The sequence below is a fragment of the Parambassis ranga genome, chromosome 15, assembly GCF_900634625.1.
Source record: "Parambassis ranga chromosome 15, fParRan2.1, whole genome shotgun sequence".
Taxonomy (NCBI): domain Eukaryota; kingdom Metazoa; phylum Chordata; class Actinopteri; family Ambassidae; genus Parambassis; species Parambassis ranga.
Window position 1 is genome coordinate 4057944 of NC_041035.1, and position 17493 is coordinate 4075436.

The 17493-nt window shown below is 39.8% G+C and overlaps 1 protein-coding gene across 1 annotated transcript; it reads left to right on the top strand.

Annotated features, from left to right (window-relative positions):
- The first annotated feature begins 617 nt into the window (after positions 1-617).
- Positions 618-17493, top strand: LOC114447623 (tripartite motif-containing protein 16-like). The gene is made up of 4 exons (XM_028424012.1): positions 618-1850; positions 6019-6023; positions 16960-17082; positions 17476-17493. The coding sequence occupies exons 1-4, from the start codon at positions 632-634 to the stop codon at positions 17491-17493; spliced, it is 1365 nt and encodes a 454-aa protein (XP_028279813.1). The 5' UTR covers positions 618-631.

The window sequence follows — 17493 nt, forward strand, 5'->3', positions numbered from 1 at the left end:
TTCAAATGGCAGGTGATTAAAGTCTCTTCTGAGTTTAATATTAGTGTGTATTGGGTGGAATGTTGGGAGCCAGAGTGATCGGAATCTTCAGCAGAGTGGAGAGAGGCTGAGGAGATGCCTAAAAAAATATCTAACCTGCGCTCAGGCCTGCACCTTCCATCTAACTGGGATAATTTTTATATCGGTTCGAAGGAACACTCGTTAGATTTCTGATGGTGTCACTGCTCGGGGAGAGTGCCGGTCAAAAAACCAAAAACAGAGAAGCAGAGCAGCCATATTTTCTAACTCGCTGACAATTCCACATCTTTGACATCATAGACATAAAAATTATACTGTGTTGTAGAGCAACTTCTTGCGGTTCTCATGGTGTCCATATTCTTTGTCTGTTAAGGTTTTGACAAAAACAAGTTTAGAGGGTGTTTTTACATTGGAAACGCATTAGGAGGGGGACAGAGAGAGCTGCAGTTAGGGACCATTGATAAACATTCAGGTTGCCATGGATACAGGATGGCAGGCAGGGCTGTTACCTTGGTGACAGGCTGACACAAACAAAGCAAAGCTTTTCCACATTTCCACATACTCTGATCATTCATCGACACATTTCTGTGAGACACTCAGTCACTGAGGTGAAATGGCGCAGCGAGAGCATCAGCTGGACCGACTGACATTCTGCTGTTCCATCTGTCTGGATCTACTGAAGGATCCGGTGACTATTCCCTGTGGACACAGCTACTGCATGAACTGTATTCAAAGCTGCTGGAACAGAGACGATGAGGAGAGAATCCACAGCTGCCCTCAGTGCAGGAAGACTTTCAGACCTAGGCCTGTCCTGATGAAAAACATCATGTTAGCAGAAATAGTGGAGGAGCTGAAGAAGACTGGACTCCAAGCTGCTCCTGCTGATCACTGCTATGCTGGACCTGAAGATGTGGCCTGTGATTTCTGCACTGGAAGAAAACTGAAAGCTAAAAAGTCCTGTTTAGTCTGTCTGGTTTCTTACTGTAAGAAACACCTGCAGCTTCATTATGATGTGCCTCAGCTGAAGAAACACAAGCTGGTGGAGCCCTCCAGGAACCTCCAGGAGATCTGCTCTCTTCATGGTGAGGTGATGAAGATGTTCTGCCGCACTGATCAGCAGTCTGTCTGTTATCTCTGCTCTGTGGATGAACATAATTGCCACGACATAGTCTCAGCTGCAGTAGAGAGGACTGAGAGGCAGAGAGAGCTCCAGGAGAGTCTCCAACAAATCCTGCAGAGAGTCCAGGACAGAGAGGGAGATGTGAAGCTGCTCCAACAGGAGGTGGAGGCCATCTGTCGCTCTGCTGATAAAACAGTGAAGAACAGTGAGAGGAGCTTCACTAAGCTGAGCCATCTGATTCAGAAAAGAAGGTCTTACGTGAAGCAGCGGGTCAGATCCCAGCAGGAAACTGAAGCGAGACGAGTCGAAGAGCGTCAGGAGAAGCTGGAGCAGGAGATCACTGAGCTGAAGAGGAAAGCTGCTGAGCTGGAGCAGCTCTCACACACACAGGACCACATCCACTTTCTAAACAACTACCGCTCACTGTCAGCACTCAGTGAGTCTACACACTCATCCAGCATCAACATCCGTCCTCTGAGATACTTTGAGGATGTGACAGCAGCTGTGTCAGGGCTCAGAGACAAACTACAGGACACTCTAAGACAGACGTGGACAAACGTCTCACAGTCACTGACTAAAGTGGATTTTTTACTGTCAGAACCAGAGCCACAGACCAGAGCTGGATTCTTACAGTATTCATGTGAACTCACACTGGATCCAAACACAGCAAACAGACATCTGGAACTATCAGAGGGGAACAGAAAAGTAACATGTGTGACACAACCACAGCCTTAATCTGATCATCCAGACAGATTCACTAAGCGGGCTCAGGTCCTGAGCAGAGAGAGTCTGACTGGACGTTGTTACTGGGAGGTGGGGTGGAGAGGCGGAGGAGGAGTTGCTCTAGCAGTCACATACAATAGTATCAGCAGAGCAGGGAGTTGGAATGAATGTGGATTTGGATACAATGAGAAATCTTGGGCATTGGAATTTAACCAATACATGTACATATTTTATCACAACAACGTCCACACTGAGGTCTCAGGTCCTCCTCCCTCCAGAGTAGGAGTGTACCTGGATCACAGAGCCGGTATTCTGTCCTTCTACAGCATCTCTGCAACCATGACTCTCCTCCACAAAGTCCGGACCACATTCACTGAGCCGCTCTATGCTGGACTCTGGATCGGCCTTTCCTCCTCATGTGAGTTGTGCAGTGTGAAGTAGAACAGATCAATCATAGAGGTCATAAGTTCAGGTGGAACTCTTCTCTTGGTCCTTGAGACAGAAAGAAATGTTGAAGGCTCAGATTCATCACAAGCTGGCTTCATAACTTGTATTGTCTCTGACGTTAACCACACTGTAAACACCATGTGTGAGTACATAGAAACATGTCCACATGAAATCCAACATGGAGGTCTGTCTGAGCTCTTACACATGGATATTTGAGTGTATTTTGAGCCTTAAAGCTTCCTTTGATTGACACATGATCAGTTTCAATGTGATTATTTGGTTTCTGTATGTATTGATTTTTATGTAGATACAGAGGACGAGTTCGTTTTTTCATGATTCCAGATGTTCAATCACAAAGAACCTAAAATTGTTTTTTCATCAGTGTAATAAAGAATGGTTTTTATCATTATTTCAGTCTCACATTCATTGTTTAGGGGCTCTTCTGCCTCCTAGTAGTTGTACTGTTCTCATCTAAGCGGACATCTCCTGGTCAGAGAACATCACCTCAATCATCAAGAAGGCTCAGAGCACAACCTAAATCCCACCCTGGCTCTGATCTGTTTGCCCTGCTGGGAGGCGCTACAGGTGCATCAGGACAAAGACTAACAGACTAAAAAACAGCTTCTTTCCAAAAGCTGTAACCACCCTGAACGCCCACATACACTAATTTAATGTGCGATATTACATATCCAGATGGACAATACACAACATGTGCAATATTTTCAAATTTCAAATGTATAACATGTTCAGTATTTTTCCCATACTTGAAAACTGTATATAGACTATATTTATATTTTCAGGATTGAGGACATGATGGGTCAACTTTTTTCATATAAATTTAAACTACTCACAACATTCCACTGAATAACAACACAGTAATATGAACAAAAATGATTTATTTTGTGTAGCAAAAATAACGGCGAAGATAGGTGCTCCTACTCAGGCCATTGTTGGTGCCAGAGCACAGCTCAAAACTTTATTTGTTGTACGACTCTGAGCAATAAAGGTGTTTGGTGAACAGTTTCAAAGATAGGTAGGAAATGGCCTCTAGTAAATGAAAGGTTTTTTGGGGGAGAACCCCCAGACCCATACCTCTACGATAATAATAGTAATCATAACAATAATAATTAGATGCCCCAACTCACATTTTTAATGCTGAGCTCTGGATGTGTCTTATCCTCTTTTAAACATGCCAGTGGTGCAGCCTCTTTTAAAAAAGAAAGGCCTAGACCTCTCAGTTTTAACTAATTTTAGACCAATTTCCAAGCTCCTTTTTATCTCTAAGGCTTTAGAGAAAGTTGTTCTTTCTGACTGATTCAGCTATTTTATGACTGATTCAGCTTATGTTTAATAATCTCAGTTTGTGTTCACAGTAATTCAGGTCTTGTTCATATTATTCTGATATGTTTTTATGAATTACGTGCAAATTTTATATTTTTAATGAGTTCAAAGCAATGCTTCAGCTTCTGCAATCAAACTTGCATTTTCTTCAGGAAATGCTTTTTCTAGTTGCCTCTTATTTCCACCTGTTGTCTGTTCCATTTGCACAACAGCAGCTGAAACTGATCCACAATCAGTGTTCCTAACTGGACATGCTGATTTCACAGAAGTGTGACTGACTTGGAGTTACATTGTGTTGTACATTGTGTTCCCCCTAATCTTTTTTTTTTGGCAGTGTATTTTTTCACTCACGGACCACCTACAGATGAAATTATCTCGGATTTTAAGCTTTCTGTGTGTTTATAACAGTATGACAGCATACACATATGCAGATTTTAGAAACCATTTCTATGTTGAGCCTGCAGCTTACAAAAGACTCAGTAATGAGGGTGAAGAGAATAAAAAGGACTTTTATTTTGAAAAAAAAATACAGATTTGCTGTCACATTTTTATCATCATCTTTAATGTCAAGACTTTTTGTTGTTGGTCCTTGGTGAAAGAAAGACTGACAGAGGCAGAAGTCACACACAGTTACAAGATGAGTAAGAAAAAGAAGCAACAGGAGACAGATGGAGAGAAAGACAAGGAGCAAACAGTGTATGAGAAGGATACGATCTGTATGTGGAACCTGGGGAGGAGCTGCAGGAGGGGGCAGCTGTCTCTGAACCAGTGTGGGGGGTGTCAGGCCAGTAATACAGTGAGGCCACAAAATGGCGAAATTGTCCCACGTACTGACACAGTGACAAACAACAAATTCAACACTGATAGTATAGCTAATACACACAACAGCACACTAGGGTTAGGGGTTACACTCTTTGTATTTCAGTTCTGTTTTTTGGGGGGTCTTTCTTCCCCCTTCTTGGATGATGTCACTTCGGGGTCTAAACGCCAAAAGACATTCTATTTGTACTTTCTTGTTACTTGGTCTCTCCTGACTGGAATGCATTGAATGCCTCACAATAGATTGATGTTTTGGTCAAAACAATTGCTTTTCTTCATTTTAAGATTATAATTTCATTGACCTTGAATAACCCTTCATGAGCTCCTTCATCTGATGTTCTATTGTCAGCAGCTTATGTGATAACATGCAGGAGTTATCTGATCATCTGAACCTGTGTTTTAAGCAAGATTTTAAACCCACTAAAATAGCCTTGTATCAGCATTCTTCTGTATTTTTCCACCTCAGTGGTTCTCAAAGTGTGTGCTATCTCTTTTAATCAATCGTGCTATTGGGAGAAAATTTGCCCAAGTACAGTACCTGGACAAAGACAATACAATGTGGGTTTCTGTTTATTATTAGTTTATTAGTTGATGTTCAGTGGATGATCACAGTAGATCGATATCATGCATCAAGTATGACATCATGACACTACGGCACATATTACTGTATAGGTTCCATATGAAAGAATGAATTTTATTGCCCATGTGAGAACAGATTGTCAATGCAATGTGTGTTAAATACAGAGGCTCTTAAATTAATTATAATAAAAAAATATATAATAAAAGTTCAAATCAAGGCATTAGACAAAATGCTTAGTCTTCCCATCAAGCTTAACATGAGGAACATGCTCAGTCAGTAAACAAAATCTAATTTAGCCACAATAATCTTTCTCATCAGCAAGGACTGAAGCATCCAGCCAGCCCCCCTTTGAGTTAATGTTTGCTGTCAGTTTACAAACTGTATTAGTGACTCTACTGTCCCGTTATCTCCCCCTCCACATCTCTCTTCTTTATCTGCCTAGATGGAGTTGAAAATCTGCCCTCTCGTGACGATCGAACAACAATCGTCTTACAGCAGAGGGAAAACTTATCCATGGCTCCTCTTCTCATGAAAACATACAGAACCAAGTCTGCAAGAGGATTCAACTGGATCAAGGTGAAGGACACACCGTGGAGGAAAGAGGCGTCCCTGCAGTAAGATAAGAGGATGGTGGGCAGAAACATCAGAGTGTAATTGAGCAGCACAAGAACCAAAATTCCCACAATGTGTCGTTTTTCCTCAGTTTGGACAGAGATGGAAGCGGACAGGGCTTTGAGGGTCCCAACAAGAGAGAATACGAGCAGGGGGAAAGGGAGGAGGAGGAAGATGGTGAGGAGGATGAACGGATAAAAGTAAGCAGATTCCAGGCTGACAATAAGAATTATTACTAAACAAATGCTCCACACCAAAATGCAGACCACCACAGAGACCTTGATGGTGCGTTTGAACCGGTACCAGAGGGGCCAGGCGATGATCAGATACCTGTTGAAGATAATGTGCATTTCATCAGACACAGTATGACTGAGTGTGAGGAGGCGTGAGAGTTAAAACTCACCTTTCCAGAGCTACACACACCATGAAGCCGACGCTGGTCATCAGACCAAAGATGTAAATGAAGTAAGTGATGTTGTAGAGTAGACGGGAATTGATTTTAGTCTCCCAGATGATCATGCAGCAGAGCTGAATGAGGTCTGAGATGAGGAGGTTGATGACGTATATCGGACCGACATGATCATTATGCACCTGCAGGACAACCAGACAAAATGTTTAAGTATTTTTAAAGAATGAGTCATCAATTCCTGAGTACCATTAACATACACACCAGTGTATAGAAGGCATAGATGGCCAGTGTAGTCAAAGGGAGGCCAGTGCAGATGACGATCCACCTCGTCACATACAGGACAGACTGAATCTGGACCTCCATCTTGCTGAGGTCAGAGTTGTTATACTTTGAAGTGATGCTGCTGTAGTCAAAGATGTGATAAAGGTCAAAGTCGGTCTCCAAGTTCCTGACCTTACAAAATTCATTGTGGGCTGAGACGTTGTTGGTGTTATTGTAGCTGTACACTGAGGTGGTGTAGGCTTCAACCATTCTTCAGTGTGAGACCTGAGGAAGTTATGAAAAGACAGCAGGTTACTACTGAACATTTATTCTTACAGTGACCTTAGTTTTACCTGCTGTGGGGCTGTATTGATGATGATGATTTTATTTACAATATTATACTAATTAACATAAAACTGTTTGAGGCTGAATTTATTCACTTTATGATCCCTGTGTTTGTCCAGTGACCCTTAAAGTCTCTAAACTCTGAACTCTGACTGAAAATTCTAGAACGAAATTCCCCATAAAGCATTTAAAATGATAGTCCCACCACTGCATAGAGAATACCATAAGCTATTATATCCCCTGTGGGCTCCACTGTCAAAAGGTCTTTGGGGGTCTGGGGTGGTTAGAGACCCCTGCTCGCTTTGGTGTATGGGCTGATTGGCCGAGGGTAGGGGGAGGGGGTAGTTACAGACCCTGAGCCTGTGTGTGTGTAAGTGTGTGTGTGTGTGTGTGTGTGATGTGTATTTATCACAATATGCACAGGATGAGCTTCTCTTTGTTGAGACAATGCGGTTTGGACACAGGTAGCAAAACAGGGGTCCGGTAACCCCCACAGGCATGCACAAAGGATATATATATAGACCCTGTCCAAAAAATTAGAATATCAAGGAAAAGTTTATTAATTTCCATAATTTCATTCAAAAAGTTATTATTAGATTTTAGATTCAGGGCCTACATTTTAAATGATTTCAATTATTTATTTGTTTATTTTTACATAATGTGGGATCCCAGCTGATAAAACCCACAAAAACAGTAATTCTATTTTTTTGGAGAGGGTCTGTATATATATATATATATATATATATATATATATATATATATATATATATATATATATATATATATATATATATATATATACACACTTTGCAAATATTTAAATACCAAACTCTATGGTAGTGTTATACATAGATATAATATTAGTATTGTGTTTTAACTTATGGTACTAGCTATTTATTATTTCTTATTAATACTAAAATAGCTTTTCACCTTGTGCTTTCACTTTAAGAATCTCGATAGTTGTACATCAGTTCATTTAAATATCCATTACGCATCTTTTTTAAAGTTTAATTAGTTAGATCATTCTAATTTTCTCTTTTTTTGCATTTTGACATTTATTTTGTTGATGATTAGTCTGAAAGACAAGACAAGATGTAGGCTAACATATAATGTTGAATAGTAGTGGTTATTGGATTTAAGGGCAGCCTGCCAAAATGTAAGTTCATTCAAAACATGCAAATATTTAGTATGTGGTTTGACTAGAGTATAATCTTCAAAAATAACTTGTGTGAAGTTACACTGTCCTGCTTGAGAATCCTTTAAATGATTGTATTGTCACAACACAGGAACCTGTTCCACAACTGAACTGTGATCGTTTCTTAGAAATGTTTGAACATAACTGATCAGTCGATTAATTTCAGATAAGAGCAGAGGGAAAAGACACAAGTTATGATAAAATAAAAGTGACTACATTATAAATACAATATATTTGATCTAGACACTAAAATATCAGCTACATCAAACTGCATCTGTCTCTCTTTAAACTTTCATCATAAAATAAGACATAAACAAAAGATAACCATGATGACCTGAAGCCTGTGTCTAAATTTGTACTGATATGTGAGTAAAACCACACCATTATTAACAAAAGGGAGGGACGTTTACCTTAAATCACTTCTGGAAGACAGCCTGAAGGAGTTCTGTGTGCTGAAATGAAACCTACAGGTCCCCTCTGTATCTGGACAGTGTACAGTAAATAACATGCAGTAAGTTCCTGATTGTTGCGTGTTGTGACATTTGATATGTCTTCCAAAGCCATAGGGGATGATGGTGTTTTCAAAATGTGCACATCCTCCTTTTGTGTTTTGACAGCCTACACAAACTACATCAGTTTACTTAAGAATTTACTTACTGAAGAGTACGTAGCTTCTTCCCTGTGTGAGGAGACTGCTGCAGGGTCACGACAACCCAAAACATCTTCAAGGAAAGTCCAGAAAGGTCCAATTGGCTTACTTCAAACTCTTCAATGAGGTGTACAGAGTATAGTAGATAGAGTAGATTTTTGTAGATGTTGAATCACTATAATGAATACAGTTCTTCTGTATCGACCATAAATCTTTTATTGTTTAATGACAGTCTGACACTATTAGGGACACAACAGCTGTAACAACAAAAACAAATACATAGGCTACATTATTCATCCATCCATTTTCTACCGCTTATCCGGGGCCGGGTCACAGGGGCAGCAGTCTAAACAGGGACACCCAGACTTCCCTCTCACCAGACACTTCCTCGAGCTCCTCTGGGGGAATCCCGAGGCATTCCCAGGCCAGCCGAGAGACATCGTCTCTCCACCGCGTCCTGGGTCTTCCCCGGGGTCTCCTCCCAGTGGGACATGCCCGAGCCACCTCAGCTGACACCTCTCAATAGCTCATTGTAGGAAAAATATAATTAATGTATAAGACATCACACTTCTAAATAATAAAATAAAGACTCTTAGTTTCATGATACACACACATACATTAAGAGTTAGTGATAAGAGGGTGGGTGGTTATGATGACATCGGTTAAAACATTCATCACATTTCCCTGCTATCATCAGACACTACTTTCTCCTTCTTTCTTTATTTGTGCTGTTGATGTGATTTCATCACTGCTCACTTTGCAGCACCACACTAAAGCCAAAAGTTCGTCTACGGCACCTTTCCTGATTAAAACATACATAATCAAATCTGCAAGAGGACTCAGCTGAAGAAGAGTGAAAGTCAGATTCCCAAAAACACAGATTTGTCTGGTGTCTTCGACCAGGCTCCAGATGACGCTGGGCAGGAAGAGCAGTGTGTAAATAAGCAGCGCAACCACCAAGATAGCCACAATTCTTCTTTTCTCATCAGAGGCGACACTGCGGGCTGAGGACAGAGCTCTAAGAGTCCCAACCAGGAAGAATATGAACAGAGGGAAGGGGATGAGGAGGAAGGCAGAATAGATGATTGTTCCAACCTGAACTGGAACCAAGAAATAAAAAGGTAGAAGATAGATGAGAGGAAGTGACCAGACCACGATGCAGACCACCAAAGAACTCTTGATGGTTTTTCTACAGTGGTACCACAGAGGCCAGGCTATGACCAAATACCTGTAATGCAAAATACAAGAGCATCAAAATGACTTAGTAACAAGATGGTCAAACATAAAATGTATTTTGACACACGCTAGATATATTTACCTTTCCAAGGCAACACACACCATGAAGCCAACACTGGCCATCACACCCAAATAATAAAGATAAAAGAATATATCGCTGATTCTGGTATTCTGGTCAGGTTGTAGCACCCAAACCATCATAGAGCACAGCTGAATGATGTCAGCAATAAGAAGGTTGATGATGTAGATTGGAGCAACGTTATTATTTTGCACCTGCAGGAAATTATAGACAAAAGAAGACATGTGAGGATTAGGATAATCATATACAATCCTTACAAAGTGGTTTATTTATAGCAGCTCTACATGTAAAATAAGGATGTCACTGACTCTGAACCTGCCGAAAAGTACCCAGTTGTGTTTTATACCATTACATCCATTGATGGACGTGTGCTATAAAGACTGGTGGTGGTTTGACTCAAATAATTACCCACAGTAGTTGGGATGATATTAATATAATAGCAGAAATCAAGAACAGACAATCAAGAATGTTGCTAAACATGTTTTGACATACATTTCCTCAGCAGTAATCAGTACTCACCATAGAATAAAGAGAGCAGATGGACATCAGGATCAAGGGAATGTCGATACAGATCATGATACATGTCACCACATATAGGACAAAATAAGCATCTTGAGATTGGTAGTGGATGCCTTCGCAATGATGGGAAGAGGTGATGTTGCTGCCATTGTAGTAGTTGAAGGTGATGTTGTTGTAGCTTGGGGTGGTGTACATGTTGTCGGTCTTCAGAGAGAAACATGTGAAGATTAGGTCATGGTCTACAGACTATCTAGTATACTATCTAATATACTCATTGTGCACCACATCCATTAACTGATGGCCCACATGGTAGCTTATAATGCATAAATCTGTGACTTTTTTCAGTTTTGACATTTTGGGGAAAATGTAATATAAAGGCCTGTAGGATAGCAGAATTTCCTGTCTACCCTCTGTCTCCTCCTCTACCCGGCCGACTGTCAGCAGGAAGGTTCTCCCTTATGAGCCGGGTCCTGCTCAAGGTTTCTTCCTGTTAAAATGGAGTTTTTCCGTGCCACTCCCTGCTTGCTTGAGGGTTAAGGCTCTGGGTTAATAAAATGGGTCGTTTTTTAATTTTAAAAAAAAATGGAATCAGATGAAGGAACAGTGAGGATAATAAAGAGTCTGAGGAAGCAGCCGGAGAGGAGACGAGCAGGCCAACACCAGGTGTTCCAAGTAAAAAATGAAAAGTACCAGACACAACACAGTTTACTGCATGGATGGATTTTGGTGCATGAAAAAAAAATCAAACTAACTTATAAAGTTAAGGATATGCATGCTAATTTCCACTCATCTCATTATTATGGTAATATGGTCTTAATGAAAAATGTATTGGCTTTGTTGTTTTTCTTTGCTCATTCCTCTATTCTGTCAACCAAAGACCTTGTTTGCCTTTAATTTTTCTCCAACAATTAAAAAGTGTTCTGTCTGCTTCTTTTCATGTCTGATGTCCGATATCTGATGTCTGTCTCCACAGTTCAGTTAGCCTTCGGTGGCCCTGAAGGTCTGTGCTAACAAACATACAGCAAATGTTTGCTATAGAAAGCGACCTGTCCAGGGTGTACCCTGCCCTGAATCTGGCTGAATACAAAATCGAAAATGGTCAGGACAGGACAGGAACCACTGCTGTGAGGTTTTACCAGCCCTTAGCCTTTATTGGTCATAAATATTAGGTTTCTGAGCCATCAATAACATTTCAGAAAAATGGAAAACATAACAAGATACTTAGCTGCCTAGTGACCTATCTTTCCTGTATGCTGTTAATTAAAACTCATGAATATTACTAAAAAGAGAAAACAATGTTAAAAGTTTACCTCACAGGTACAGGCACTGGCACAGGTTCATATACGGATCTGCTTCCTTCAGCTATGCTGATGTTTTGTCCTCTGCATGCAAACAGTCAAACAGTAAATACCCGTGAGATCCCTGTTCTTTATGTAGAGTAGATAAAGGAAGAAGGAAAGGGAAAATAAACCACTTTACATAAAATATGGAATATTCCAGGCAGAACAGATGTTCTATTCATTCAGCTTTAAGGTGATACAATATTAAAGTGATACATCTCCAGGTTTGCATCAGCTTTGGTAAATTGGACATTCAGGAAATGTTTCCTTTGCAATGGCTGTAATGTCAGTACAACTAGCGGTTTAATCTCTTGCCCCAGAGCATTAAAATCTGACGTGCAAAGCTGAAACATTAGCGTGTGTGTGGTGATAAGAACAACTATCGACTGAAGCATAGAGTGAAAGTAGTCATGGGGACACTGTGTCTGTTAAAAATGTTTTCTCCCTCTGCTTCTGCGATAGCTGTTTATGCTATGTAGACTTTACAACCTTCTGCCCAAGACTGTCTTGGGTAGAAATACAGTCAAGGCTAGGGTGAAGTGTCTTGCCCAAGAACACACAACAGTGACTAGGGAGGAGTTGGGATTGAACCACCAACCTTCCGGTTACAAGACAACCCTGCTATAACACTGCGCCACTGTTGTCCCTTAAGTACATTGTAATCTATATTTATTGAAGTAATTAGTTATAACTTAAATAGCTTCAAATTATTCAACCCGTTGTCTACCAGCAACTATATTTTAAGAAAAACAAAATTACACAGATTTTCATAGATGTTTTATCAGTCAGTTTTATATTTATCATCGTTATTATGCTGCACCCAATATCCCAACATCTAATTCATCGTTCAGCTAAACTATGAATAAGTAAAGCTATATACATACATGTGTGTGTGCTACATCAGCAATTGTGCAAAACTAAGCAGATTGAATAAGTCTGGAGGTAAACAGCATGGAACATGTGCAGTTATTGAATATAAAGGTGCATAGAACAGTAGACTGTTTTGCAGTTACTATGTTCATTTAAGCCGTCAGTATGTGCAGGGTACAGTTCATTGTTACAGACTCCTGTCAGCTGTTGAGGAGACTGATGGTCCTGCACTTGGTCCTGGTCCTGGATGCTGCAATGAATCAGTCAGTACCACTCTCTCAAAGCACTTCATAGTGATTAGAGTGAGTGCTACTGGCCTTTCTGTACTGCCTCTTGGCTACTGTCCATACTCTGACTGTCTGAAGTGGGGGCGGGGTGCAGCCCTGTATGAACCCTTTATGTTGGTTTATACATGATCCAGGGGTTCTTCTCATGGGTCTACATGCTGCAGTGGTATTTGGAAAATACAAAAACAGAAAATAATACAGTCCATAAATTACACTGATTAAAGTTGTCTGAATAAAAACAGCATCATTGTGAGCCCTCTAGTGTGCTGATGATGTCATGGGGCTGTGCCGTCACAGAGTTGGCTTGCAGAGGAATGTAAACAGCATCCAGAAATATATTCAGGATGTCCCAAAATTGGCGAAAAACAACAGGGGTAAAACAGACTTGCACTATTTTTAGGATATTTTCTGCAAATACTTTGGTGGATTTTTTTTGTACGTAAATGTGTGGGATAAATGCAAAAAAAAATCCATAGATTTGAAAAAAAAAAGTTTTTTCCTCTTGCTTTCTGGAACTTCTTTGCCAGGCTTTGTATTTTTGGAAAGCCTTTTGTGAATGAAAATTTTAAAAACTTTTCTGTACATACTTTGGTAGATATGTTGTATTTTTGTGGTTTATTATCTTAAATTTATGTGATACATGCAAAAAAGGCCACCGTTTAGGGTGGCCCAAAAACAACAGAGGTAATTCTTGTGTGTTTTTGCATTACAGGTCTGCAGTGTTTTCAGGAATTTTTTCAATTTTTCTGCGCATACTGTGCTGTATACATTATTTTTTATGCCTTACTATCCTAAATGTATATGATAAATTCAAAACCTATGTGACAGCCAACAGATGTCTGATTATTTAAATAAGCCTGATGATTTAGGTTTCTGTTTACTAGTAACATTATTACTACGAATACACATTTAGCCACAAACTCATTTTCTTCATGTGACTGAAGTTATTTCAGACAGAATCTCCATATCAGTTATAGTAATAGTGTAAGGCCACGAGATGACAATGTTTTCCAGGTGCTGACACATGCTTTTCAGTTTCTAACAATTCAACATGAATGCTTCTGCTCTCATAGAGCACCATACTAGGTGTTGAAAAGGCCAGCAGTCACAAAGTGATACATTTTTACATTTGTTTTTCTATTTTAATAGTGTACATCATATGTTTTCATCATCTTTGATAAATTGGACGTTCAGGAAAAGTTTCCTTTGCGATGGCTGTAATTTCACTTATAAGTTGTAATATATATTTATTGATGTAATCAACAGTATTTTAAGAAAAACAAAAATGCTGCATATGTACCATATATTTCCACCATATTTTATTTAACAGTTTCAGTGTGAAACTAAGCTACAACATCTGCATTTTTAATAGCATTTTATCAGTGAGTATAAAATGATATTGAAGTAAAACTGGTATGAACTCAATGCTGTTTTTGTACTAGCACTTCAACAAAGGATCTGAGCTTGAAATAAAACTAAGCTCGACAAGCACAAATGCTGACAAATGGACATTTGGAAACATTAGAGGCAGCTTATGTAATTTTTTTAGATTTTCTGACTGAACTGTGAAAAGAGGTTGAATACTGCCACCTTCTGGTATTCAGTGTGAACTACAGGTCTGAAAGTGTTACTTATAGACCACAATCTCTAATACTACTAAATATAATAGATATTGTGCAAAAAGTAAAATAAACAAAATGAACCAAATGAAAATGATGATAAACCTATATGATAAATGCAAAAAACATAATTCAAGATTCAAAACGTTTATCGTCATGTGCACAGTAAGGAAACAGGTTTCCCTGTGCAATGAAATTCTTACTTTGCTGTCCACTCTGAATTCCATGAAGGTTTAAGATATATTAAAAATAGAATACTCTAACAAAATAGGCTATTTAGAGAAGAGCATGCAAACCTAAATATATTATACTATACTTCCATGCCAAATAAAGACATAAACAAAAAGCATCTAAATGTGTACCAATAGCTATGTGAGTAAAACCAACATTTCTGGACAGTGTACAGTTAATGACATGCAGTAAGTTGTGACATTTGATATGTCTTCCAAAGCTATAGGGGATGATGGTGTTTTCCAAATGTGCACATTCTCCTTTTGTGTTTTGACAGCCTACACAAAGTATATCAGTTTACATAAGAATAGCTTCTTCCCTGTGTGAGGAGACTGCTGCAGGGACCTTAAATGTTATATTGTTCTATGACAGTCTGACACTATAGGGGCCCAACAGCTGTAACAAAGACATAGAAAATGAATAGAAAAAAAACATATTCAAGTATGTAATATAGCTTATTTTATGAAAAATAAAATGTATGTATAAAAAATATGTATAAGACACCAAACTTCTAAAAACTAAAGTAATAACTTTTTATTTAACCATATACACACATACAAAAAACAGAATTAAGATTAATTAATTAAGGAGAGACGAAAGACCTTTTAATTTTCTGCTAAACCGTGGTGAGGGACGGACCAACAGCACAAATAAAATTAAAAAACATAGTTTACTTATAATCGTATAGGGTGGCCAAAAACAACAAATATATAGTAAAAGCACTCCATAGGTTCATAATAAAGAGACCACCTCTGAAGTGTTGCTTCAAGTGTTGTTGAAGTCTGTTACTGGGACGGTGTTTTTCCAAGATACTCTAGGATTAAAGTCTGACTAGCCCATTTTCAACTAGATGCAAAGGAAAAAGAGAGGGTCCACAGACCAGATTATGACTTAAATCTACAGGTCTGCAGATTGGAGATAGAGGCCGAGAAGTAGATTAAATTACAGCAGATTGAGTTGTTGAGCTGTTATTTTACAGCATTTGAGAGCCATTGCATTAGACGGGCCTAAGGAGATATGGCCTGTGCTGCTTCATTGCAAGCTGGTAGGAAAAGCACAGGAGGTTGCGTCTTCCTTGTCATTAGAGGACAGCTTAGACTATGACATGCTTAAAGAATCAATATTACATGCTTATGACAAAAGGATGACAAAAGGTCCAATGGCCAGACATTTGTGGAGTTTGCGAGAAAGAAAGGGGTCTTTGATAAATGGTGTGTGTCCAGTGAGGTAAAAGGTGATCATGACTCACTTCATCAGCTAATGTTGTTGGAGGATTTTAAGAATGCTTTACCAGAAAAGATGGTGTTTCTGAATGAACAGAAAGTGAATACTTTGTCAAAAGCAGCTGTGCTGGCTGATGAATTTGTTAACACACAAAAATGTGTTTGTTTCTTCTCGCCCAGATAAAGTTTTTGTGTCACGCCCCCCAGGGTATAGTTCTGGTCACCCGCCTTATGAGAAAGCTAAAAGTCCACCATCTCCTCCTGAGTGCTACTACTGTCATAAGAAAGGTCATCTGATCTGTCTCTCACTAAAGCGCAAGCACTTGTCTAGGCCACTGCAGCCTAAGGCTGTAGGCCTAGTGAAGAATGTGTCACATCAAGGTCCAGACATCTTGATTTCAGAGGATGACGAACCTGATGCCTGTTTTAATCCCTTCATTAAGTGGGGAACCTGTAGATCAGCAGCCAGTGAAGATTCTGAGAGACATAGAGCCCAGTCTATTATTTGTGAGGGTATTTTGCCTTTGTCAGCTACTTCATTTTGTGGTTCAAGTGCAATTGTTCAGGGTGTGGGAATGAAGTTTTTTTCTGCTCCATTGCATAATATTCACCTTCAGTCTTCATTGGTCAGTGGGCTCGTTAAGGTTGCTGTTCTTCCAGCTTTGCCAATAAAAGGGATTGACTTCATTCTGAGTAATGATCTAGCTGGAGGTAAAGTAGTGCCAGTCCCTGAGGTTTTAGACAGCCCTGAGTCAAGCTCATGGATGGACACTGCTCAGGAGCACCCTGCTATCTTTCCTGCATGTGTCGTTACCAGGGCTCAGTCAAAGTATGATGATTTTGACCTGTCTGATTCATTTCTGGTTACAGAGCAGTCCCTTAGCGGCCATTCAAAGGAGACAGAGAGCCAACCTAATCAGTCCACACCCCTACCTTCCAGTGGTATTCAGCTGCCAGCTACCCGAAAAGATCATTAATTGCAGCTCAGAATGGTGATAAAACCCTTTCTAAATGTTTCTTATCTGTTGTTGAACAGGATGAAGCTCAGAAAAAGAAAGTGGCCTACATCTTTGACAATGGTCTGTTAATGCGGCGCTGGGCTGGAGAAGGCTGGAGTGTGGCTTATCAGGTTGTTGTGCCTACGGACTACCGATCACAGGTACAGGCATCACCAAGACATATCAGAGGGTACTGAAACATTTGTTTTGGCCAGGGCTTAAGGCCGATGTTGCAGGAAAACCAAACCAAGTGATTCTTCCTGCTCCCCTACATCCTATACCAGTGATGGGTGAGCCCTTTAAAAAAGTCATAATTGACTGTGTCGGGCCACTGCCAAGAACCAAATCTGGCAATCAGTTTCTTTTAATGACTATGTGTGCTGCCACTAGGTTTCCAGAGGCCATTCCCTTATGGAAAATCACTGCTTAAGCAGTGTTTGGCCTGCCTAAAGTAGTCCAGACTGATCAGGGCAAAAATTTTAAGTCAAGGGTATTTGCTCATGCACTCAGGACCTTGTGTATTAAACATGTGACATCCAGTCCTTATTATCCAGAAAGCCAGGGGGCACTAG

Excerpts from the sequence above, each read along its gene's own strand:
- LOC114447623 (XM_028424012.1), top strand. The coding sequence starts at position 632 with ATGGCGCAGCGAGAGCATCAGCTGGACCGACTGACATTCTGCTGTTCC.